At 47.7% G+C, this 24,072-nt stretch overlaps 7 protein-coding genes across 7 annotated transcripts; 3 read left to right on the top strand and 4 right to left on the bottom strand.

Annotated features, from left to right (window-relative positions):
* The first annotated feature begins 1,074 nt into the window (after positions 1–1,074).
* Positions 1,075–1,740, top strand: LOC134934907 (histone H1C-like). The gene has a single exon (XM_063930243.1). The coding sequence runs from the start codon at positions 1,096–1,098 to the stop codon at positions 1,738–1,740; it is 645 nt and encodes a 214-aa protein (XP_063786313.1). The 5' UTR covers positions 1,075–1,095.
* A 6,969-nt stretch (positions 1,741–8,709) lies between these two features.
* On the bottom strand, positions 8,710–9,021 carry LOC134934401 (histone H4). The gene has a single exon (XM_063929847.1). The coding sequence runs from the start codon at positions 9,019–9,021 to the stop codon at positions 8,710–8,712; it is 312 nt and encodes a 103-aa protein (XP_063785917.1).
* A 1,418-nt stretch (positions 9,022–10,439) lies between these two features.
* LOC134934906 (histone H2B 1.1-like) lies at positions 10,440–10,847 on the bottom strand. The gene has a single exon (XM_063930242.1). It carries the CDS (start codon positions 10,845–10,847, stop codon positions 10,467–10,469), a length of 381 nt encoding a protein of 126 aa, XP_063786312.1. The 3' UTR covers positions 10,440–10,466.
* A 349-nt stretch (positions 10,848–11,196) lies between these two features.
* LOC134934904 (histone H2A type 1-like) lies at positions 11,197–11,657 on the top strand. Its single transcript, XM_063930241.1, has one exon. The coding sequence runs from the start codon at positions 11,197–11,199 to the stop codon at positions 11,587–11,589; it is 393 nt and encodes a 130-aa protein (XP_063786311.1). The 3' UTR covers positions 11,590–11,657.
* Positions 11,658–12,351: 694 nt separating this feature from the next.
* Positions 12,352–12,762, bottom strand: LOC134936533 (histone H3). The gene has a single exon (XM_063931599.1). It carries the CDS (start codon positions 12,760–12,762, stop codon positions 12,352–12,354), a length of 411 nt encoding a protein of 136 aa, XP_063787669.1.
* Positions 12,763–16,123: 3,361 nt separating this feature from the next.
* LOC134936531 (histone H1C-like) lies at positions 16,124–16,789 on the top strand. Its single transcript, XM_063931597.1, has one exon. It carries the CDS (start codon positions 16,145–16,147, stop codon positions 16,787–16,789), a length of 645 nt encoding a protein of 214 aa, XP_063787667.1. The 5' UTR covers positions 16,124–16,144.
* A 6,672-nt stretch (positions 16,790–23,461) lies between these two features.
* LOC134934400 (histone H4) lies at positions 23,462–23,773 on the bottom strand. Its single transcript, XM_063929846.1, has one exon. It carries the CDS (start codon positions 23,771–23,773, stop codon positions 23,462–23,464), a length of 312 nt encoding a protein of 103 aa, XP_063785916.1.
* Between the last annotated feature and the right edge of the window lie 299 nt (positions 23,774–24,072).

Raw genomic sequence — 24,072 nt, 5'->3', positions numbered from 1 at the left:
CCTGTGCACCTGCTAGGTTTCCCATTGCCATCCTAAACCCTTCACCTATTTATCCTCGTTTCATCCATTCCTCTCACCTAGCACTATTACAAGTGGTCTCTCTAATTATCCCCCTAATGATCCCTAATATTCCTACTTTTTCCCTCTAATTATACAAATATTCATAATGATTCCACATTGGAGGAATAGAAGTATTCCTCTTATAGAGCTCCGATGTCCTCTTTTAAAAATGCCAAAGTCTCATACTTTGGCATTTTTAAGAGGACTCGTAATGTGAACAGATTTTTAAAAGAGAACTCGTAATGGGAACAGATCACCATAGCCCTCACTCTGACACACCGATCTTGCATAAATGTACATTCATGTCTGTATGGGTAATTTCATAAACATTTGGGGAAAATGCCACCAACATTCTACACGTCGGGGAGAATCTCAGACAGGCAGGGTTAACCTGTGGCTGACTATGCTGGGTATCTCTCTTTTGTCACAGTAACTAGAGTTCCTAAACAAGACTGCCAATACGCTGTGGGGCAACCTGCCTGTGCTAGCCACCCGGGTGTACAGGAGCCCAACCATCACCTTTATGTCTTTGAAAATGCTGCCACCCCTGCACAGACTGAGCCCCAGATCACCTTCGTTACATGTAGTGCCAGGGGGACAGAAAAATGCCCCAATCAGACGTTTTAGCCTCGCAGAAAAGTACAGATGTGTTACATGCTGGACAGATCCAGCCAGGTGTAAGTAAGCTGACAGCGGCTATTCCTGGCTCTCTTTGCAGCGCCTTGGCTAGCAATGGCCGTGTAGGCTTAGGGGAGACCTTGGAGTACTGGTGTGGTGCAGAGAGGCGGCACGCTGCTTTTCTCATGCCCTATAAAAGACTCTTTTTCTGCGTTAGGGAAACACAAGGTGAGGGCAGATTTCCCCTTACACTCAGACAGGGAAGGGTTTACAAAGACTGCTTATTCCGCCAATGAGAGCACAGAACGCACCAGGCTCAGCAGCCAATTACAGCACAGCAGGCACCGTATATAAAAGACGTCAGAGAGCGGCTTGTGCTGTATTACCATTTGTTGGTTAAAGTGACGTTGAGCTAACATGGCAGAAACTGCACCAGCCGTCGCCGCTGTCCCGCCGTCAGAGGGCGCAGCCAAAAAGAAGAGGCAGCCGAAGAAAGCTGCAGGGGGAGCCAAGAAAAGCGGCAAGTCTTCCGGGCCCAGCGTTTCCGAGCTGATCTTAAAGGCAGTGGCCGCCTCCAAGGAGCGCAGTGGAGTTTCTCTTGCCGCCCTGAAGAAGGCACTGGCTGCCGGAGGCTACGATGTGGAGAGGAACAACAGTCGCATCAAAGTGGGGGTGAAAGGATTGGTGACCAAAGGAACGCTCACCCAGGTGAAAGGCACCGGCGCTTCCGGCTCCTTCAAGCTCAATAAGAATCAGCTGGAGAGCAAGAAGGCCGCCCTGAAGCCCAAGAAACCAGCGGCAAAGAAAGTGGCCAAGTCCCCGAAGAAGCCCAAGAAAGCTCTGAGTGCAGCCAAGAGCCCCAAGAAGGTGAAGAAACCCACAAAAGCGGCTGCTGCCAAAAGCCCAAAGAAGCCTAAAGCCGCGAAGGCCAAGAAAGCGGCCAGGAGTCCGGCCAAGAAGGCGGCGAAGCCCAAAGCAGCCAAGAAGGCGGCGAAGCCCAAAGCCGCCAAAAGCCCGGCCAAGAAGGTAGCTAAGCCCAAGAAAGCTGCGGCCAAGAAGTGATGGAAGAGCCGCCGTAGCAGCCTCGCTTCCTTGTTATCCCCCCAAAGGCTCTTTTCAGAGCCACCCACCCTGTCCCGGCAGAGCTGTAGGCGCACGGCGTGACCAGTTGGGGGCGCCCTGTGTACAGATATTGAGTCACCACATAACGTTACAGTTCAGCAGTCTCTCCGTGGGATTTTTGGTTGCTTATTAATACGTAACGCAGGGTTATTTATTAGCGCTACTGTAGCAAGACTGATCGGGAAATAATTAGTGATAAGCGGGTTCGGTTTCTCGGAAACCGAACCCCCCCGAACTTCACGCTTTTTACACAGGTCCGAGGCAGACTCGGATCTTCCCGCCTTGCTCGGTTAACCCGAGCGCGCCCGAACGTCATCATCCCGCTGTCGGATTCTCGCGAGGCTCGGATTCTATATAAGGAGCTGCGCGTCGCCGCCATTTTCACACGTGCATTGAGATTGATAGGGAGAGGACGTGGCTGGCGTCCTCTCCGTTTAGAATAGAAATAGATATTGAGAGTGAGACACTTGATTTACTGGAGCTTAGGAGTACTCAGAGAGTGCAGAGTTTACTAGTGACTGACCAGTGACCACCAGTGCAGTTTTATTATTATTTAATATAATCCGTTCTCTGCCTGAAAAAAAAACGATACACAGTGACACAGTATACCATATCTGTGCTCAGCCTCAGTGTGCTGCATCATCTATGTATATCTGACTGTGCTGAGTGCTCACTGCTCACACAGCTGAATTGTGGGGGAGACTGGGGAGCAGTTATAGCAGGAGTACATATATTTATTAACAGTGCACACTTTTGCTGCCAGAGTGCCACTGCCAGTGTGACTGACCAGTGACCAGTGACCACCAGTATATTGTGATTGTCTGCCTGAAAAAGTTAAACACTCGTCGTGTGGTGTTTTTATTCTATAAACGCATTCTGCTGACAGTGTCCAGCAGGTCCGTCATTATATAATATATACCTGTCCTGCAGTAGTGATATATATATATATATTTTATATCATTATCATCCAGTCTATACTAGCAGCAGACGCAGTACGGTAGTCCACGGCTGTAGCTACCTCTGTGTCGGCAGTCGCTCGTCCATAATTGTATACCTACCTGTGGTGTTTATTTTTTTTCTATCTTCTTCATACTAGTAGTTAACTTTAGGAGTCTGCAGTGCTGACAGTGTCCAGCAGGTCCATCATTATATAATATATACCTGTCCGGCTGCAGTAGTGATATATATATATTTTTTATATCATTATCATCCAGTCTATATTAGCAGCAGACGCAGTACGGTAGTCCACGGCTGTAGCTACCTCTGTGTCGGCAGTCGCTCGTCCATCCAAAAGTATACTAGTATCCATCCATCTCCATTGTTTACCTGAGGTGCCTTTTAGTTGTGCCTATTAAAATATGGAGAACAAAAATGTTGAGGTTCCAAAAATAGGGAAAGATCAAGATCGACTTCCACCTCGTGCTGAAGCTGCTGCCACTAGTCATGGCCGAGACAATGAAATGCCAGCAACGTCGTCTGCCAAGGCCGATGCCCAATGTCATAGTACAGAGCATGTAAAATACAAAACACCAAATATCAGTAAAAAAAGGACTCAAAAATCTAAAATAAAATTGTCGGAGGAGAAGCGTAAACTTGCCAATATGCCATTTACCACACGGAGTGGCAAGGAACGGCTGAGGCCCTGGCCTATGTTCATGGCTAGTGGTTCAGCTTCACATGAGGATGGAAGCACTCAGCCTCTCGCTAGAAAAATGAAAAGACTCAAGCTGGCAAAAGCACAGCAAAGAACTGTGCGTTCTTCGAAATCACAAATCCACAAGGAGAGTCCAATTGTGTCGTTTGCGATGCCTGACCTTCCCAACACTGGACGTGAAGAGCATGCGCCTTCCACCATTTGCACGCCCCCTGCAAGTGCTGGAAGGAGCACCCGCAGTCCAGTTCCTGATAGTCAGATTGAAGATGTCAGTGTTGAAGTACACCAGGATGAGGAGGATATGGGTGTTGCTGGCGCTGGGGAGGAAATTGACCAGGAGGATTCTGATGGTGAGGTGGTTTGTTTAAGTCAGGCACCCGGGGAGTTACCTGTTGTCCGTGGGAGGAATAGGGCCATTGACATGCCTGGTGAAAATACCAAAAAAATCAGCTCTTCGGTGTGGAAGTATTTCAACAGAAATGCGGACAACATTTGTCAAGCCGTGTGTTGCCTTTGTCAAGCTGTAATAAGTAGGGGTAAGGACGTTAACCACCTCGGAACATCCTCCCTTATACGTCACCTGCAGCGCATTCATCATAAGTCAGTGACAAGTTCAAAAACTTTGGGCGACAGCGGAAGCAGTCCACTGACCAGTAAATCCCTTCCTCTTGTAACCAAGCTCACGCAAACCACCCCACCAACTCCCTCAGTGTCAATTTCCTCCTTCCCCAGGAATGCCAATAGTCCTGCAGGCCATGTCACTGGCAATTCTGACGAGTCCTCTCCTGCCTGGGATTCCTCCGATGCATCCTTGCGTGTAACGCCTACTGCTGCTGGCGCTGCTGTTGTTGCTGCTGGGAGTCGATGGTCATCCCAGAGGGGAAGTCGTACTCGTAAGACCACTTTTACTACTTCCACCAAGCAATTGACTGTCCAACAGTCCTTTGCGAGGAAGATGAAATATCACAGCAGTCATCCTGCTGCAAAGCGGATAACTGAGGCCTTGGCATCCTGGGCGGTGAGAAACGTGGTTCCGGTATCCATCATTACTGCAGAGCCAACTAGAGACTTGTTGGAGGTACTGTGTCCCCGGTACCAAATACCATCTAGGTTCCATTTCTCTAGGCAGGCGATACCGAAAATGTACACAGACCTCAGAAAAAGACTCACCAGTGTCCTAAAAAATGCAGTTGTACCCAATGTCCACTTAACCACGGACATGTGGACAAGTGGAGCAGGGCAGGCTCAGGACTATATGACTGTGACAGCCCACTGGGTAGATGTATGGACTCCCGCCGCAAGAACAGCTGCGGCGGTACCAGTAGCAGCATCTCGCAAACGCCAACTCTTTCCTAGGCAGGCTACGCTTTGTATCACCGCTTTCCAGAATACGCACACAGCTAAAAACCTCTTACGGCAACTGAGGAAGATCATCGCAGAATGGCTTACCCCAATTGGACTCTCCTGTGGATTTGTGGCATCGGACAACGCCAGCAATATTGTGTGTGCATTAAATCTGGGCAAATTCCAGCACGTCCCATGTTTTGCACATACCTTGAATTTGGTGGTAAAGAATTATTTAAAAAACGAGAGGGGCGTGCAAGAGATGCTGTCGGTGGCCAGAAGAATTGCGGGACACTTTCGGCGTACAGGCACCACGTACAGAAGACTGGAGCACCACCAAAAACGCCTGAACCTGCCCTGCCATCATCTGAAGCAAGAAGTGGTAACGAGGTGGAATTCAACCCTCTATATGCTACAGAGGTTGGAGGAGCAGCAAAAGGCCATTCAAGCCTATACAACTGAGCACGATATAGGAGGTGGAATGCACCTGTCTCAAGCGCAGTGGAGAATGCTTTCAACGTTGTGCAAGGTTCTGCAACCTTTTGAACTTGCCACACGTGAAGTCAGTTCAGACACTGCCAGCCTGAGTCAGGTCATTCCCCTCATCAGGCTTTTGCAGAAGAAGCTAGAGACATTGAAGGAGGAGCTAACACAGAGCGATTCCGCTAGGCATGTGGGACTTGTGGATGGAGCCCTTAATTCGCTTAACAAGGATTCACGGGTGGTCAATCTGTTGAAATCAGAGCACTACATTTTGGCCACCGTGCTCGATCCTAGATTTAAAACCTACCTTGGATCTCTCTTTCCGGCAGACACAAGTCTGCTGGGGTTCAAAGAACTGCTGGTGACAAAATTGTCAAGTCAAGCGGAACGCGACCTGTCAACATCTCCTCCTTCACATTCTCCCGCAACTGGGGGTGCGAGGAAAAGGCTCAGAATTCCGAGCCCACCCTCTGGCGGTGATGCAGGGCAGTCTGGAGCGACTGCTGATGCTGACATCTGGTCCGGACTGAAGGACCTGACAACGATTACGGACATGTCGTCTACTGTCAGTGCATATGATTCTCTCCCCATTGAAAGAATGGTGGAGGATTATATGAGTGACCGCATCCAAGTAGGCACGTCAGACAGTCCGTACTTATACTGGCAGGAAAAAGAGGCAATTTGGAGGCCCTTGCACAAACTAGCTTTATTCTACCTAAGTTGCCCTCCCACAAGTGTGTACTACGAAAGAGTGTTTAGTGCAGCCGCTCACCTTGTCAGCAATCGGCGTACGAGGTTACATCCAGAAAATGTGGAGAAGATGATGTTCATTAAAATGAATTATAATCAATTCCTCCGTGGAGACATTGACCAGCAGCAATTGCCTCCACAAAGTACACAGGGAGCTGAGATGGTGGATTCCAGTGGGGACGAATTGATAATCTGTGAGGAGGGGGATGTACACGGTGATATATCGGAGGATGATGATGAGGTGGACATCTTGACTCTGTAGAGCCAGTTTGTGCAAGGAGAGATTAATTGCTTCTTTTTTGGTGGGGGTCCAAACCAACCCGTCATTTCAGTCACAGTCGTGTGGCAGACCCTGTCAATGAAATGATGGGTTGGTTAAAGTGTGCATGTCCTGTTTATACAACATAAGGGTGGGTGGGAGGGCCCAAGGACAATTCCATCTTGCACCTCTTTTTTCTTTCATTTTTCTTTGCGTCATGTGCTGTTTGGGGAGTAGTTTTTGGAAGGGCCATCCTGCGTGACACTGCAGTGACACTCCTAGATGGGCCAGGTGTTTGTGTCGGCCACTTGGGTCGCTTATCTTAGTCACACAGCTACCTCATTGCGGCTCTTTTTTTCTTCTTTGCGTCATGTGCTGTTTGGGGGGTGTTTTTTGGAAGGGCCATCCTGCGTGACACTGCAGTGCCACTCCTAGATGGGCCAGGTGTTTGTGTCGGCCACTTGGGTCGCTTATCTTAGTCACACAGCTACCTCATTGCGCCTCTTTTTTTCTTTGCGTCATGTGCTGTTTGGGGGTGTTTTTTGGAAGGGCCATCCTGCGTGACACTGCAGTGCCACTCCTAGATGGGCCAGGTGTTTGTGTCGGCCACTTGGGTCGCTTATCTTAGTCACACAGCTACCTCATTGTGCCTCTTTTTTTCTTTGCGTCATGTGCTGTTTGGGGGGTGTTTTTTGGAAGGGCCATCCTGCGTGACACTGCAGTGCCACTCCTAGATGGGCCAGGTGTTTGTGTCGGCCACTTGGGTCGCTTATCTTAGTCACACAGCTACCTCATTGCGCCTCTTTTTTTCTTTGCGTCATGTGCTGTTTGGGGGTGTTTTTTGGAAGGGCCATCCTGCGTGACACTGCAGTGCCACTCCTAGATGGGCCAGGTGTTTGTGTCGGCCACTTGGGTCGCTTATCTTAGTCACACAGCTACCTCATTGCGCCTCTTTTTTTCTTTGCGTCATGTGCTGTTTGGGGGGTGTTTTTTGGAAGGGCCATCCTGCGTGACACTGCAGTGCCACTCCTAGATGGGCCAGGTGTTTGTGTCGGACACTAGGGTCGCTTATCTTAGTCACACAGCTACCTCATTGCGCCTCTTTTTTTTCTTCTTTGCGTCATGTGCTGTTTGGGGAGTAGTTTTTTGAAGGGCCATCCTGCGTGACACTGCAGTGCCACTCCTAGATGGGCCAGGTGTTTGTGTCGGCCACTTGGGTCGCTGAGCTTAGTCATCCAGCGACCTCGGTGCAAATTTTAGGACTAAAAATAATATTGTGAGGTGTTCAGAATAGACTGAAAATGAGTGGAAATTATGCTTATTGAGGTTAATAATACTTTGGGATCAAAATGACCCCCAAATTCTATGATTTAAGCTGTTTTTTAGGGTTTTTTGAAAAAAACACCCGAATCCAAAACACACCCGAATCCGACAAAAAAAATTTGGCGAGGTTTTGCCAAAACGCGTTCGAACCCAAAACACGGCCGCGGAACCGAACCCAAAACCAAAACCCGAAAAATTTCCGGTGCTCATCACTAGAAATAATACCTGGATGTCCTGCTTCCTACCTCAGGCCGCTCACAATAGCGGCATGCTTCCTTCCTGTGTACTCGAACACTCACCATTCCCTGTGGTGAACAGTCTGCAGGGTAGCTGCTGAAAAGCAAGTATCCTTTTAATGTTTGTTTGCACTTTTTGAGAACACTAGCTACACAATAACAGGGAGATTGCTATACCAGAAAGAGAACCTCCAGTAGAGACAAATGGTTCTGTGCAGTTTCTATTCCCCTGTATCAGAGTCGTTGGCAAGTAAGCTTGCCTACTTAATAATTGTTCAAGAGGTCGTTGTAACAGATTATATATAAACTACACTTGGAGAAACATTCACAGCTGTGCCTTAATACACTATGCTTGAATTTTAGGACATGTATTCTGTCAGTATGTCATCGTCATAATACAAGTGACGTTTTAACTCCACATCTTATCAAGAGTACCCCGCTACAGCACCTCCTGCGCAGGCTATGCACGGTATATTACACCTACATCCTTCAGAATTTTTCATAACATAATATCGAACCGATTCCACCCAGACACAAGGAGGCATCATCCAAATGGACAGAGGCAATTATGCTGCTGCCTTTTTCCATTCCAGATTGACTAAAATTCTAGCTCTATATGGTCTATGCATTGTAAATGGCAACTTCTGGCGTCTATTATTTGAATATCCAGCGAGACTTTGTAGATGGGAAAGAAGTGTATTTCTATCGTTAATATTGTGGAACTGACTGTGACATTACGCTTCCCTTGAAAAGCAGCATGTTCATAAAGCTCGTTTCAGGAGTACTCTAGGTGGCCCTTAAAAGGGCCTTTTGTTAGCGTGTTTCGGGAAAGGAGATCAGCCAAAGAGAGGAGCCAGATCTTAACCTCCAAAACCATACAGAGTGCGGCCCTGGCGCTTGAGAGCATAGACCACATCCATAGCTGTGACAGTCTTCCTCTTGGCGTGCTCGGTGTAAGTGACGGCGTCCCGGATCACATTCTCTAGAAAGACCTTCAGCACCCCACGGGTCTCCTCGTAGATGAGGCCAGAAATGCGCTTCACGCCACCTCTGCGAGCGAGACGGCGAATGGCAGGCTTCGTGATGCCCTGGATGTTGTCCCGCAGCACCTTCCTGTGGCGCTTAGCGCCTCCTTTCCCGAGTCCCTTACCACCTTTGCCTCTTCCTGACATCTTCAAACAGCTTGCGAGTTGCAATCAGTAAGAATGAGCTGATCGCCTCACAGCTGCCCTTTATTAAGAGGAAGAGCAGACCTGATGGGGGACCTAAAACTCGGAGAGGCGGAGACCTGGGTAGTCCGCCTTTTCTGACTTAGCACACCGCAATACAGTGGCAGCTTTCTCTTCGTCATCTCTATTCATTTCCGTGAACAGATATCTAATATAAATGTTTAAAAAAAAAAATTGGATCCATTTGATCCCACATTTCGAGAGTAAAATGAGTATGGGTAAAATAGTAAAAGAAGGTCTTACACCTATAGCCAATTAACGAAAAGTAGTGACATTTCATTCTCCCTGAAATGATAAATTATATATTTTCCAAATACATATAGAGTGTTTATCGCTATTAAGTCGGACCCACACCAGCGCCTTGGGCTAGGAGGGCGATGCATCGGAATGGCCCAATGAGAGCCGAGCTAAATTCGGCGGGTCAAAACAAGTTAACCGGAGTGGACAATTCAAAACCCGGTAGGGGAACACTCCCCCAATGGCACGCCGCTTCTGAGGTGACCCTAGCTAAAAGTATTCCTGGCACCCAGGCTCGGTTCGCTTCGATCTCTAATTAGCGAGCGCCAGCGTATCAGCTATGTTCTCTCGCCGTCTTAAAATATTGTATATTAGGTGTAAATAATAATAGTATGTCAACTGGGTCAGCTGAACCGTACCTTAGAGCTCACCCACATTGCGACCCGGATCACTACTACTCCTCAAATAACCATTGAAGCGGTTTTTACAGCAACGAGCATCACTGGTACGTGTGCGCCTAAACGGGAATCCTATTTTGTGAGGTCATAATGGACTAGGTACAAGCAGGGGCACCGCAGTTTGCATCCCGTTGTTACTTTTGCAACGATATCATAGTATCTCGAAGACCGACTTTTAACCACCTGTTTATCAAGAATAAGTTGCTTAATAAGTCATCCTGCCTGAGATAGTAGCGATATTAACAAGGTAACAATCCAGTTTGTATCACTTGAACCAGACAGAAAATAATGTGCTAGTCACACAGCAACTACACGGGCAGTGTTTCTGCTGCGCTCTATTGCGTTTTAGAAGCCCTGGCATCTGTAGCTTTGACGAGTTCTGTAGAAACCTGATCTACATCTGGAACGTGTTTTACAGTACATGAGAGCGGAGAGAATGTCGCTGTGCACGCAGTAATCATCAACAGGGGGGTCTGTACTAGCTCGCACACTAGAGGGGAGTTCCCCAGCATCCGACTAACAAGATGCACATGTATAAGGAATGGAGAAACTACAACACAGCCTAGATTACTGTGATTCAGTCAAATTCAGGGAGACAGGACACAGCGCAAATAATAAGTTACAGCCCGATTAGCGAGGAGGTGGGTGGCTCTTAAAAGAGCCTTTGTGTTCGTGTGGGAGAGGAAGGGGAGATTACTTGGCGCTGGTGTACTTGGTGACGGCCTTGGTGCCCTCGGACACGGCGTGCTTGGCCAACTCTCCCGGCAGCAGCAGGCGTACGGCGGTCTGGATCTCCCGGGAGGTGATGGTGGAGCGCTTGTTGTAGTGAGCCAGGCGGGAAGCTTCCCCCGCAATGCGCTCAAAGATGTCATTGACAAAGGAGTTCATGATGCCCATAGCCTTGGAGGAGATGCCGGTGTCAGGGTGCACCTGCTTCAGCACCTTGTAGACGTAAATGGCGTAACTCTCCTTCCTGCTCTTTCTACGCTTCTTCCCATCCTTCTTCTGGGTCTTGGTTACGGCTTTCTTTGAGCCTTTCTTGGGCGCTGGAGCAGACTTTACTGGATCAGGCATTTTTACCACCCACTTGTCCTTTTACACAATGCAGAAAATTTGTGCGGTACAAAGCCCGGGGTTGCTGTATTTATAGGCAGCTTATGCAAACGAAGATTCACCGCTTCTGGTAACGCTATAGGGTAGAAGTGTCACGTGACACTGGGAGGTACCTAACACCCCCTTCACTACATATTGCGGATTGGTCTGTGGATAAACTTGAGCAGCATTGGTTCATTAGGAAGCAAACCAATCACAGAGCACGCGGTTGATCCTCTCTGAGTGTATATATAGGAGGAGGGCGGTATTACAGGCTCACATTTCCTCTCGGTTTGTTGTCGAAAGATACTCTTTGTTTTGTGAACTGAACATGTCCGGCAGAGGCAAACAAGGCGGCAAGACCCGGGCTAAGGCCAAGACTCGCTCATCCAGGGCCGGTCTCCAGTTCCCAGTCGGTCGCGTTCACCGTCTGCTGAGGAAAGGAAACTATGCTGAGCGAGTGGGAGCCGGTGCCCCGGTCTATCTGGCCGCGGTGCTGGAGTACCTGACGGCTGAGATCCTGGAGCTCGCCGGAAACGCCGCCCGCGACAACAAGAAGACCCGCATCATCCCCCGCCACCTGCAGCTGGCTGTGCGCAACGACGAAGAGCTCAACAAGCTGCTCGGTGGGGTGACCATCGCCCAGGGAGGCGTTCTGCCCAACATCCAGGCCGTGCTGCTGCCCAAGAAGACCGAGAGCCACAAACCGGCCAAGAGCAAGTAATGTGAGGCTGGCAGCTTCCACCACAGAAACAATGTACCCGGCACACAACACAAAGGCTCTTTTCAGAGCCACCCACATCTTCCCAGGAGAGCTGTGTGTACTGCCATTGCTTGTGTTGTAGCGATATCTGACGGGCTAGCCGCGCTTTCCTCTCCACATCCCGTCCATACAACCGCTAAAGGTATAAACGCTCCCTTACCCTTTAGGAGCCCTGGTCTGTTGTGGTGAAATCGAATGATAGTCTGAATATTCCCTTTGCAATATCTGCATGCTGCAAATGAGGCCCCTTCCGCTTATAGGAGTGGGAAGCTGATCCGTATAAAGTATATAGAGGGAGAAACCATAGTCTCTCTCCGTGTGACGTAACAAAGCTAGAATGAAAACAGCTGCATTAAATAAAATGATTTGACCATTGAAAAGTGAGAATAGCCTCTTATCCCTGCTGAAGAAAATAGGTTGTACAAGGGTATCTAGGCGGAACACTAGTAACGATGTACTGTCTGTGAAGCAGTCCGTCCAAATATTTAATTTTTGACAGTCAACATTCCATTATTCACTTTGCGGCTTGCTTATCGTATTATATATGTAAACTTCATAGATTTGGCCTGTCATTTGAAGCTGCTATGGGTGGAGAGCGGAGGATTCATCCGCATCCTGTTACTCCGACATTGAGGGGTGACTTATGCTGCAGCTCGTTTAGAAAGACTTGGTGGCTCTGAAAAGAGCCTTTGTGTTGTTGCGTGTATAGGAAGTGCCGAGTATCTATGCCCTCTCCCCTCGGATCCTGCGGGCCAGCTGGATGTCTTTGGGCATGATGGTCACCCTCTTGGCGTGGATGGCGCACAGGTTGGTGTCCTCGAAGAGCCCCACCAGATAAGCCTCGCTGGCCTCTTGCAGGGCCATGACGGCGGAGCTCTGGAAGCGCAGGTCAGTCTTGAAGTCCTGGGCGATCTCACGCACCAGACGCTGGAAGGGCAGCTTGCGGATCAGCAGCTCAGTGGACTTCTGGTAGCGGCGGATCTCCCGAAGAGCAACGGTCCCGGGTCGGTAACGGTGAGGCTTCTTTACACCGCCGGTAGCTGGGGCGCTCTTCCGGGCGGCTTTGGTCGCCAGCTGCTTGCGGGGAGCTTTGCCGCCAGTGGACTTACGCGCTGTTTGCTTGGTCCTGGCCATCTCTAACGTCTGTAGAATGAATGGATGGAGAGCTGACGTTCTACAGCTCTATTTATACACATTGCTGCCCTGTAATTAGGGGACTTAGAAACGCCTTTCAACCTGATTGGTTTAGACAAAACCTTGGATTTTTCAAAAAGACCGCCAAGAATTGGTTTCTCCTTTTTTTTCCCCATCTCAATTGTACTTGTAAAGTAGAAATATATACCCCCTTACATAGCATATTCTGAAGCTTTAGATTTGAGTATAATCAGATTTTCGGAATGTGTATTATACTAACATAAAAGAGTAAATACTATATATATATATATATATATATATATATATATATATATATATATACACACAAGCTATAACTACTAATTCCAGGGAGATATTAATATATGACTGCAGTAAGAAAAGAAAAAAAAAAACACTCTGCATACTATTTGATCTAAAATAACAATCGTTTCATTATTAACCCATAAATACATATTATGTATTTTCTAGCATATAGTAAGTATGGTAGCTTTAAAATTGAGTATGAAAAGAACTTCTGCATGTGTGAAACGATTTGATACTAATGGGAGACAGTATTATAGCATGATACAATTGTAACTATCCTATTGAAACATTTGTGGATACAATCTGTGCACATGTATCCATTTAGACCACAAGCTAAACCTTATATGTCTGGGACATTGCATGAAGAAAATACAAGGCTACTGTAGATCTGGATTACATAAATGGGCAATTCTACTACTCAGTGGAAACTATGTAAAATAAATAAATAAATAAATAAAACACAGAACTAAAGGACCTGCATGTACAGCCAATCGTGCATTGTCGTATTATAATCACTGAATTTGTATTTATGCACATGTATTTTATTGATATCCATTTTGCTTGTTCTTGGGGAGGAGGGAGGGGTCCAAAAAAACTACACTCTTAAAGAATTGAGAAAAAGTTATACTTATGATAATATAATAGAGTTTAGGCTCTTAAATGGGACCATAGGGATTTAAGGCCAATATATATTTACCATAGTTTATGTGAAGAAATAATAATAATTAAAAACAATCCTAATTCAATAATAATCTATCACCTCTTCTGATGGTGCAGCACGCCAACAATGTCTGCTCCAGAGTCCAACGTGAGTGTGCTACTACCCATGACTCCTCACTGTGCTATTACTTACCGCTGAGAAATAATTAGTAATATGGGGACATTTAATCAATGCACACATTCCATAGTAAGAAGGAGCAGGGCCTTTCTGCCTTTTTTTACTGGTTCTTTCTTTCTTTCTCTTTTTATACCATCCTTGGAGACGCAGAAAGCCACTGGTGTGGCACAGATCGAGTTCTGTGGTTTCCCTACTTGCTCTGGAGTTTCTTTGCAGACTCCCACTGCTCTAGAACCCTACTCCAGCCTGCCATCATTGGGTGGGGATGAGGTTCAGACCTTGATGGTACTTGCTGCTGGTCCACGCCCTTCAGTTAGCAGTCATCATCTCTGTTTGTCCATAACTCATGTCCATCCTCATTTGTCTTCCATTCCTCTACGGCGATCATCTTCTCTCAACACTGCTCTTGACCTGCCCTAGTCTATACCTGTGCTTTCCATCACTGGTCAATGCCGTTGAACTCTGGTCTGTTACTCTGCGTTGCCCTTCTCCTCACAAATTTGCATCCACAGTGGATCTCTGCTGACACAATGTTTCCCCAAGAGGTTCTGATGCTTCGGTCCGCAGCCGCCTCTTCTATACACCAGGCATTCCCAACCACGGTCCTCAAGACACACTAACAGTGCAGGTTTTAGTGATATCAAGGCTTCAGCACAGGTGACTTAATTAGTAGCTCAGTTATTTTGATTTAATCATCTGTGCTGCAGCCTGGATTTCACTAAAATCTGCACTGTTAGTGTGCCTTGAAGACCATGGTTGGGAATGCCTGCTCTGGACATTCAGCCTTGTGGTCTCGGTGCATCTTTCTCCTGCTGTCCGTCAGTGACGTTCACAGCTCAAGCTGCAGCACCTGCTTTTATCACGGTAGTACATTTACAAAGTAAGATTAGTTGAACCTGTGCTCCTCGGGTGACTGTTGTCTCTCTTCTTATTCTGCAAACTTCATCAGTTAAATTTACTCCCCAGAACTATTGTGTGCACATATGTCTATCATCCATTTATATGCCTAAATCATCGGACTATTATGTACTTTCTTGAAAATGGCATCCACTGCTTTTATTCTGCAATTAGTACTTGCCATGTAATGATTCTTCTTCTCCTCCTCCTCCTCCTCCTCCTCACACCTGTGCACCTGCTAGGTTTCCCATTGCCATCCTAAACCCTTCACCTATTTATCCTCGTTTCATCCATTCCTCTCACCTAGCACTATTACAAGTGGTCTCTCTAATTATCCCCCTAATGATCCCTAATATTCCTACTTTTTCCCTCTAATTATACAAATATTCATAATGATTCCACATGGGAGGAATAGAAGTATTCCTCTTATAGAGCTCCGATGTCCTCTTTTAAAAATGCCAAAGTCTCATACTTTGGCATTTTTAAAAGAGGACTCGTAATGTGAACAGATTTTTAAAAGAGAACTCGTAATGGGAACAGATCACCATAGCCCTCACTCTGACACACCGATCTTGCATAAATGTACATTCATGTCTGTATGGGTAATTTCATAAACATTTGGGGAAAATGCCACCAACATTCTACACGTCGGGGAGAATCTCAGACAGGCAGGGTTAACCTGTGGCTGACTATGCTGGGTATCTCTCTTTTGTCACAGTAACTAGAGTTCCTAAACAAGACTGCCAATACGCTGTGGGGCAACCTGCCTGTGCTAGCCACCCGGGTGTACAGGAGCCCAACCATCACCTTTATGTCTTTGAAAATGCTGCCACCCCTGCACAGACTGAGCCCCAGATCACCTTCGTTACATGTAGTGCCAGGGGGACAGAAAAATGCCCCAATCAGACGTTTTAGCCTCGCAGAAAAGTACAGATGTGTTACATGCTGGACAGATCCAGCCAGGTGTAAGTAAGCTGACAGCGGCTATTCCTGGCTCTCTTTGCAGCGCCTTGGCTAGCAATGGCCGTGTAGGCTTAGGGGAGACCTTGGAGTACTGGTGTGGTGCAGAGAGGCGGCACGCTGCTTTTCTCATGCCCTATAAAAGACTCTTTTTCTGCGTTAGGGAAACACAAGGTGAGGGCAGATTTCCCCTTACACTCAGACAGGGAAGGGTTTACAAAGACTGCTTATTCCGCCAATGAGAGCACAGAACGCACCAGGCTCAGCAGCCAATTACAGCACAGCAGGCACCGTATATAAAAGACGTCAGAGAGCGGCTTGTGCTGTATTACCATTTGTTGGTTAAAGTGACGTTGAGCTAACATGGCAGAAACTGCACCAGCCGTCGCCGCTGTCCCGCCGTCAGAGGGCGCAGCCAAAAAGAAGAGGCAGCCGAAGAAAGCTGCAGGGGGAGCCAAGAAAAGCGGCAAGTCTTCCGGGCCCAGCGTTTCCGAGCTGATCTTAAAGGCAGTGGCCGCCTCCAAGGAGCGCAGTGGAGTTTCTCTTGCCGCCCTGAAGAAGGCACTGGCTGCCGGAGGCTACGATGTGGAGAGGAACAACAGTCGCATCAAAGTGGGGGTGAAAGGATTGGTGACCAAAGGAACGCTCACCCAGGTGAAAGGCACCGGCGCTTCCGGCTCCTTCAAGCTCAATAAGAATCAGCTGGAGAGCAAGAAGGCCGCCCTGAAGCCCAAGAAACCAGCGGCAAAGAAAGTGGCCAAGTCCCCGAAGAAGCCCAAGAAAGCTCTGAGTGCAGCCAAGAGCCCCAAGAAGGTGAAGAAACCCACAAAAGCGGCTGCTGCCAAAAGCCCAAAGAAGCCTAAAGCCGCGAAGGCCAAGAAAGCGGCCAGGAGTCCGGCCAAGAAGGCGGCGAAGCCCAAAGCAGCCAAGAAGGCGGCGAAGCCCAAAGCCGCCAAAAGCCCGGCCAAGAAGGTAGCTAAGCCCAAGAAAGCTGCGGCCAAGAAGTGATGGAAGAGCCGCCGTAGCAGCCTCGCTTCCTTGTTATCCCCCCAAAGGCTCTTTTCAGAGCCACCCACCCTGTCCCGGCAGAGCTGTAGGCGCACGGCGTGACCAGTTGGGGGCGCCCTGTGTACAGATATTGAGTCACCACATAACGTTACAGTTCAGCAGTCTCTCCGTGGGATTTTTGGTTGCTTATTAATACGTAACGCAGGGTTATTTATTAGCGCTACTGTAGCAAGACTGATCGGGAAATAATTAGTGATAAGCGGGTTCGGTTTCTCGGAAACCGAACCCCCCCGAACTTCACGCTTTTTACACGGGTCCGAGGCAGACTCGGATCTTCCCGCCTTGCTCGGTTAACCCGAGCGCGCCCGAACGTCATCATCCCGCTGTCGGATTCTCGCGAGGCTCGGATTCTATATAAGGAGCTGCGCGTCGCCGCCATTTTCACACGTGCATTGAGATTGATAGGGAGAGGACGTGGCTGGCGTCCTCTCCGTTTAGAATAGAAATAGATATTGAGAGTGAGACACTTGATTTACTGGAGCTTAGGAGTACTCAGAGAGTGCAGAGTTTACTAGTGACTGACCAGTGACCACCAGTGCAGTTTTATTATTATTTAATATAATCCGTTCTCTGCCTGAAAAAAAAACGATACACAGTGACACAGTATACCATATCTGTGCTCAGCCTCAGTGTGCTGCATCATCTATGTATATCTGACTGTGCTGTGTGCTCACTGCTCACACAGCTGAATTGTGGGGGAGACTGGGGAGCAGTTATAGCAGGAGTACATATATTTATTAACAGTGCACACTTTTGCTGCCAGAGTGCCACTGCCAGTGTGACTGACCAGTGACCAGTGACCACCAGTATATTGTGATTGTCTGCCTGAAAAAGTTAAACACTCGTCGTGTGGTGTTTTTATTCTATAAACGCATTCTGCTGACAGTGTCCAGCAGGTCCGTCATTATATAATATATACCTGTCCTGCAGTAGTGATATATATATATATATATTTTATATCATTATCATCCAGTCTATACTAGCAGCAGACGCAGTACGGTAGTCCACGGCTGTAGCTACCTCTGTGTCGGCAGTCGCTCGTCCATAATTGTATACCTACCTGTGGTGTTTATTTTTTTTCTATCTTCTTCATACTAGTAGTTAACTTTAGGAGTCTGCAGTGCTGACAGTGTCCAGCAGGTCCATCATTATATAATATATACCTGTCCGGCTGCAGTAGTGATATATATATATTTTTTATATCATTATCATCCAGTCTATATTAGCAGCAGACGCAGTACGGTAGTCCACGGCTGTAGCTACCTCTGTGTCGGCAGTCGCTCGTCCATCCAAAAGTATACTAGTATCCATCCATCTCCATTGTTTACCTGAGGTGCCTTTTAGTTGTGCCTATTAAAATATGGAGAACAAAAATGTTGAGGTTCCAAAAATAGGGAAAGATCAAGATCGACTTCCACCTCGTGCTGAAGCTGCTGCCACTAGTCATGGCCGAGACAATGAAATGCCAGCAACGTCGTCTGCCAAGGCCGATGCCCAATGTCATAGTACAGAGCATGTAAAATACAAAACACCAAATATCAGTAAAAAAAGGACTCAAAAATCTAAAATAAAATTGTCGGAGGAGAAGCGTAAACTTGCCAATATGCCATTTACCACACGGAGTGGCAAGGAACGGCTGAGGCCCTGGCCTATGTTCATGGCTAGTGGTTCAGCTTCACATGAGGATGGAAGCACTCAGCCTCTCGCTAGAAAAATGAAAAGACTCAAGCTGGCAAAAGCACAGCAAAGAACTGTGCGTTCTTCGAAATCACAAATCCACAAGGAGAGTCCAATTGTGTCGTTTGCGATGCCTGACCTTCCCAACACTGGACGTGAAGAGCATGCGCCTTCCACCATTTGCACGCCCCCTGCAAGTGCTGGAAGGAGCACCCGCAGTCCAGTTCCTGATAGTCAGATTGAAGATGTCAGTGTTGAAGTACACCAGGATGAGGAGGATATGGGTGTTGCTGGCGCTGGGGAGGAAATTGACCAGGAGGATTCTGATGGTGAGGTGGTTTGTTTAAGTCAGGCACCCGGGGAGTTACCTGTTGTCCGTGGGAGGAATAGGGCCATTGACATGCCTGGTGAAAATACCAAAAAAATCAGCTCTTCGGTGTGGAAGTATTTCAACAGAAATGCGGACAACATTTGTCAAGCCGTGTGTTGCCTTTGTCAAGCTGTAATAAGTAGGGGTAAGGACGTTAACCACCTCGGAACATCCTCCCTTATACGTCACCTGCAGCGCATTCATCATAAGTCAGTGACAAGTTCAAAAACTTTGGGCGACAGCGGAAGCAGTCCACTGACCAGTAAATCCCTTCCTCTTGTAACCAAGCTCACGCAAACCACCCCACCAACTCCCTCAGTGTCAATTTCCTCCTTCCCCAGGAATGCCAATAGTCCTGCAGGCCATGTCACTGGCAATTCTGACGAGTCCTCTCCTGCCTGGGATTCCTCCGATGCATCCTTGCGTGTAACGCCTACTGCTGCTGGCGCTGCTGTTGTTGCTGCTGGGAGTCGATGGTCATCCCAGAGGGGAAGTCGTACTCGTAAGACTACTTTTACTACTTCCACCAAGCAATTGACTGTCCAACAGTCCTTTGCGAGGAAGATGAAATATCACAGCAGTCATCCTGCTGCAAAGCGGATAACTGAGGCCTTGGCATCCTGGGCGGTGAGAAACGTGGTTCCGGTATCCATCATTACTGCAGAGCCAACTAGAGACTTGTTGGAGGCACTGTGTCCCCGGTACCAAATACCATCTAGGTTCCATTTCTCTAGGCAGGCGATACCGAAAATGTACACAGACCTCAGAAAAAGACTCACCAGTGTCCTAAAAAATGCAGTTGTACCCAATGTCCACTTAACCACGGACATGTGGACAAGTGGAGCAGGGCAGGCTCAGGACTATATGACTGTGACAGCCCACTGGGTAGATGTATGGACTCCCGCCGCAAGAACAGCTGCGGCGGTACCAGTAGCAGCATCTCGCAAACGCCAACTCTTTCCTAGGCAGGCTACGCTTTGTATCACCGCTTTCCAGAATACGCACACAGCTAAAAACCTCTTACGGCAACTGAGGAAGATCATCGCAGAATGGCTTACCCCAATTGGACTCTCCTGTGGATTTGTGGCATCGGACAACGCCAGCAATATTGTGTGTGCATTAAATCTGGGCAAATTCCAGCACGTCCCATGTTTTGCACATACCTTGAATTTGGTGGTAAAGAATTATTTAAAAAACGAGAGGGGCGTGCAAGAGATGCTGTCGGTGGCCAGAAGAATTGCGGGACACTTTCGGCGTACAGGCACCACGTACAGAAGACTGGAGCACCACCAAAAACGCCTGAACCTGCCCTGCCATCATCTGAAGCAAGAAGTGGTAACGAGGTGGAATTCAACCCTCTATATGCTACAGAGGTTGGAGGAGCAGCAAAAGGCCATTCAAGCCTATACAACTGAGCACGATATAGGAGGTGGAATGCACCTGTCTCAAGCGCAGTGGAGAATGCTTTCAACGTTGTGCAAGGTTCTGCAACCTTTTGAACTTGCCACACGTGAAGTCAGTTCAGACACTGCCAGCCTGAGTCAGGTCATTCCCCTCATCAGGCTTTTGCAGAAGAAGCTGGAGACATTGAAGGAGGAGCTAACACAGAGCGATTCCGCTAGGCATGTGGGACTTGTGGATGGAGCCCTTAATTCGCTTAACAAGGATTCACGGGTGGTCAATCTGTTGAAATCAGAGCACTACATTTTGGCCACCGTGCTCGATCCTAGATTTAAAACCTACCTTGGATCTCTCTTTCCGGCAGACACAAGTCTGCAGGGGTTCAAAGAACTGCTGGTGACAAAATTGTCAAGTCAAGCGGAACGCGACCTGTCAACATCTCCTCCTTCACATTCTCCCGCAACTGGGGGTGCGAGGAAAAGGCTCAGAATTCCGAGCCCACCCTCTGGCGGTGATGCAGGGCAGTCTGGAGCGACTGCTGATGCTGACATCTGGTCCGGACTGAAGGACCTGACAACGATTACGGACATGTCGTCTACTGTCAGTGCATATGATTCTCTCCCCATTGAAAGAATGGTGGAGGATTATATGAGTGACCGCATCCAAGTAGGCACGTCAGACAGTCCGTACTTATACTGGCAGGAAAAAGAGGCAATTTGGAGGCCCTTGCACAAACTAGCTTTATTCTACCTAAGTTGCCCTCCCACAAGTGTGTACTACGAAAGAGTGTTTAGTGCAGCCGCTCACCTTGTCAGCAATCGGCGTACGAGGTTACATCCAGAAAATGTGGAGAAGATGATGTTCATTAAAATGAATTATAATCAATTCCTCCGTGGAGACATTGACCAGCAGCAATTGCCTCCACAAAGTACACAGGGAGCTGAGATGGTGGATTCCAGTGGGGACGAATTGATAATCTGTGAGGAGGGGGATGTACACGGTGATATATCGGAGGATGATGATGAGGTGGACATCTTGACTCTGTAGAGCCAGTTTGTGCAAGGAGAGATTAATTGCTTCTTTTTTGGTGGGGGTCCAAACCAACCCGTCATTTCAGTCACAGTCGTGTGGCAGACCCTGTCAATGAAATGATGGGTTGGTTAAAGTGTGCATGTCCTGTTTATACAACATAAGGGTGGGTGGGAGGGCCCAAGGACAATTCCATCTTGCACCTCTTTTTTCTTTCATTTTTCTTTGCGTCATGTGCTGTTTGGGGAGTAGTTTTTGGAAGGGCCATCCTGCGTGACACTGCAGTGACACTCCTAGATGGGCCAGGTGTTTGTGTCGGCCACTTGGGTCGCTTATCTTAGTCACACAGCTACCTCATTGCGCCTCTTTTTTTCTTCTTTGCGTCATGTGCTGTTTGGGGGGTGTTTTTTGGAAGGGCCATCCTGCGTGACACTGCAGTGCCACTCCTAGATGGGCCAGGTGTTTGTGTCGGCCACTTGGGTCGCTTATCTTAGTCACACAGCTACCTCATTGCGCCTCTTTTTTTCTTTGCGTCATGTGCTGTTTGGCGGTGTTTTTTGGAAGGGCCATCCTGCGTGACACTGCAGTGCCACTCCTAGATGGGCCAGGTGTTTGTGTCGGCCACTTGGGTCGCTTATCTTAGTCACACAGCTACCTCATTGCGCCTCTTTTTTTCTTTGCGTCATGTGCTGTTTGGGGGGTGTTTTTTGGAAGGGCCATCCTGCGTGACACTGCAGTGCCACTCCTAGATGGGCCAGGTGTTTGTGTCGGACACTAGGGTCGCTTATCTTAGTCACACAGCTACCTCATTGCGCCTCTTTTTTTTCTTCTTTGCGTCATGTGCTGTTTGGGGAGTAGTTTTTTGAAGGGCCATCCTGCGTGACACTGCAGTGCCACTCCTAGATGGGCCAGGTGTTTGTGTCGGCCACTTGGGTCGCTGAGCTTAGTCATCCAGCGACCTCGGTGCAAATTTTAGGACTAAAAATAATATTGTGAGGTGTTCAGAATAGACTGAAAATGAGTGGAAATTATGCTTATTGAGGTTAATAATACTTTGGGATCAAAATGACCCCCAAATTCTATGATTTAAGCTGTTTTTTAGGGTTTTTTGAAAAAAACACCCGAATCCAAAACACACCCGAATCCGACAAAAAAAATTTGGTGAGGTTTTGCCAAAACGCGTTCGAACCCAAAACACGGCCGCGGAACCGAACCCAAAACCAAAACCCGAAAAATTTCCGGTGCTCATCACTAGAAATAATACCTGGATGTCCTGCTTCCTACCTCAGGCCGCTCACAATAGCGGCATGCTTCCTTCCTGTGTACTCGAACACTCACCATTCCCTGTGGTGAACAGTCTGCAGGGTAGCTGCTGAAAAGCAAGTATCCTTTTAATGTTTGTTTGCACTTTTTGAGAACACTAGCTACACAATAACAGGGAGATTGCTATACCAGAAAGAGAACCTCCAGTAGAGACAAATGGTTCTGTGCAGTTTCTATTCCCCTGTATCAGAGTCGTTGGCAAGTAAGCTTGCCTACTTAATAATTGTTCAAGAGGTCGTTGTAACAGATTATATATAAACTACACTTGGAGAAACATTCACAGCTGTGCCTTAATACACTATGCTTGAATTTTAGGACATGTATTCTGTCAGTATGTCATCGTCATAATACAAGTGACGTTTTAACTCCACATCTTATCAAGAGTACCCCGCTACAGCACCTCCTGCGCAGGCTATGCACGGTATATTACACCTACATCCTTCAGAATTTTTCATAACATAATATCGAACCGATTCCACCCAGACACAAGGAGGCATCATCCAAATGGACAGAGGCAATTATGCTGCTGCCTTTTTCCATTCCAGATTGACTAAAATTCTAGCTCTATATGGTCTATGCATTGTAAATGGCAACTTCTGGCGTCTATTATTTGAATATCCAGCGAGACTTTGCAGATGGGAAAGAAGTGTATTTCTATCGTTAATATTGTGGAACGGACTGTGACATTACGCTTCCCTTGAAAAGCAGCATGTTCATAAAGCTCGTTTCAGGAGTACTCTAGGTGGCCCTTAAAAGGGCCTTTTGTTAGCGTGTTTCGGGAAAGGAGATCAGCCAAAGAGAGGAGCCAGATCTTAACCTCCAAAACCATACAGAGTGCGGCCCTGGCGCTTGAGAGCATAGACCACATCCATAGCTGTGACAGTCTTCCTCTTGGCGTGCTCGGTGTAAGTGACGGCGTCCCGGATCACATTCTCTAGAAAGACCTTCAGCACCCCACGGGTCTCCTCGTAGATGAGGCCAGAAATGCGCTTCACGCCACCTCTGCGAGCGAGACGGCGAATGGCAGGCTTCGTGATGCCCTGGATGTTGTCCCGCAGCACCTTCCTGTGGCGCTTAGCGCCTCCTTTCCCGAGTCCCTTACCACCTTTGCCTCTTCCTGACATCTTCAAACAGCTTGCGAGTTGCAATCAGTAAGAATGAGCTGATCGCCTCACAGCTGCCCTTTATTAAGAGGAAGAGCGGACCTGATGGGGGACCTAAAACTCGGAGAGGCGGAGACCTGGGTAGTCCGCCTTTTCTGACTTAGCACACCGCAATACAGTGGCAGCTTTCTCTTCGTCATCTCTATTCATTTCCGTGAACAGATATCTAATATAAATGTTTAAAAAAAATAATTGGATCCATTTGATCCCACATTTCGAGAGTAAAATGAGTATGGGTAAAATAGTAAAAGAAGGTCTTA

Source organism: Pseudophryne corroboree, chromosome 6 (assembly GCF_028390025.1).
Source record: "Pseudophryne corroboree isolate aPseCor3 chromosome 6, aPseCor3.hap2, whole genome shotgun sequence".
NCBI lineage: Eukaryota > Metazoa > Chordata > Amphibia > Anura > Myobatrachidae > Pseudophryne > Pseudophryne corroboree.
Note: the sequence above shows the minus strand (reverse complement) of the source record. Positions and strands in the feature narration are given on the sequence as shown.

Coding starts and splice junctions, on each gene's coding strand:
- LOC134934907 (XM_063930243.1), top strand. CDS start 1,096: ATGGCAGAAACTGCACCAGCCGTCGCCGCTGTCCCGCCGTCAGAGGGC.
- LOC134934401 (XM_063929847.1), bottom strand. CDS start 9,021: ATGTCAGGAAGAGGCAAAGGTGGTAAGGGACTCGGGAAAGGAGGCGCT.
- LOC134934906 (XM_063930242.1), bottom strand. CDS start 10,847: ATGCCTGATCCAGTAAAGTCTGCTCCAGCGCCCAAGAAAGGCTCAAAG.
- LOC134934904 (XM_063930241.1), top strand. CDS start 11,197: ATGTCCGGCAGAGGCAAACAAGGCGGCAAGACCCGGGCTAAGGCCAAG.
- LOC134936533 (XM_063931599.1), bottom strand. CDS start 12,762: ATGGCCAGGACCAAGCAAACAGCGCGTAAGTCCACTGGCGGCAAAGCT.
- LOC134936531 (XM_063931597.1), top strand. CDS start 16,145: ATGGCAGAAACTGCACCAGCCGTCGCCGCTGTCCCGCCGTCAGAGGGC.
- LOC134934400 (XM_063929846.1), bottom strand. CDS start 23,773: ATGTCAGGAAGAGGCAAAGGTGGTAAGGGACTCGGGAAAGGAGGCGCT.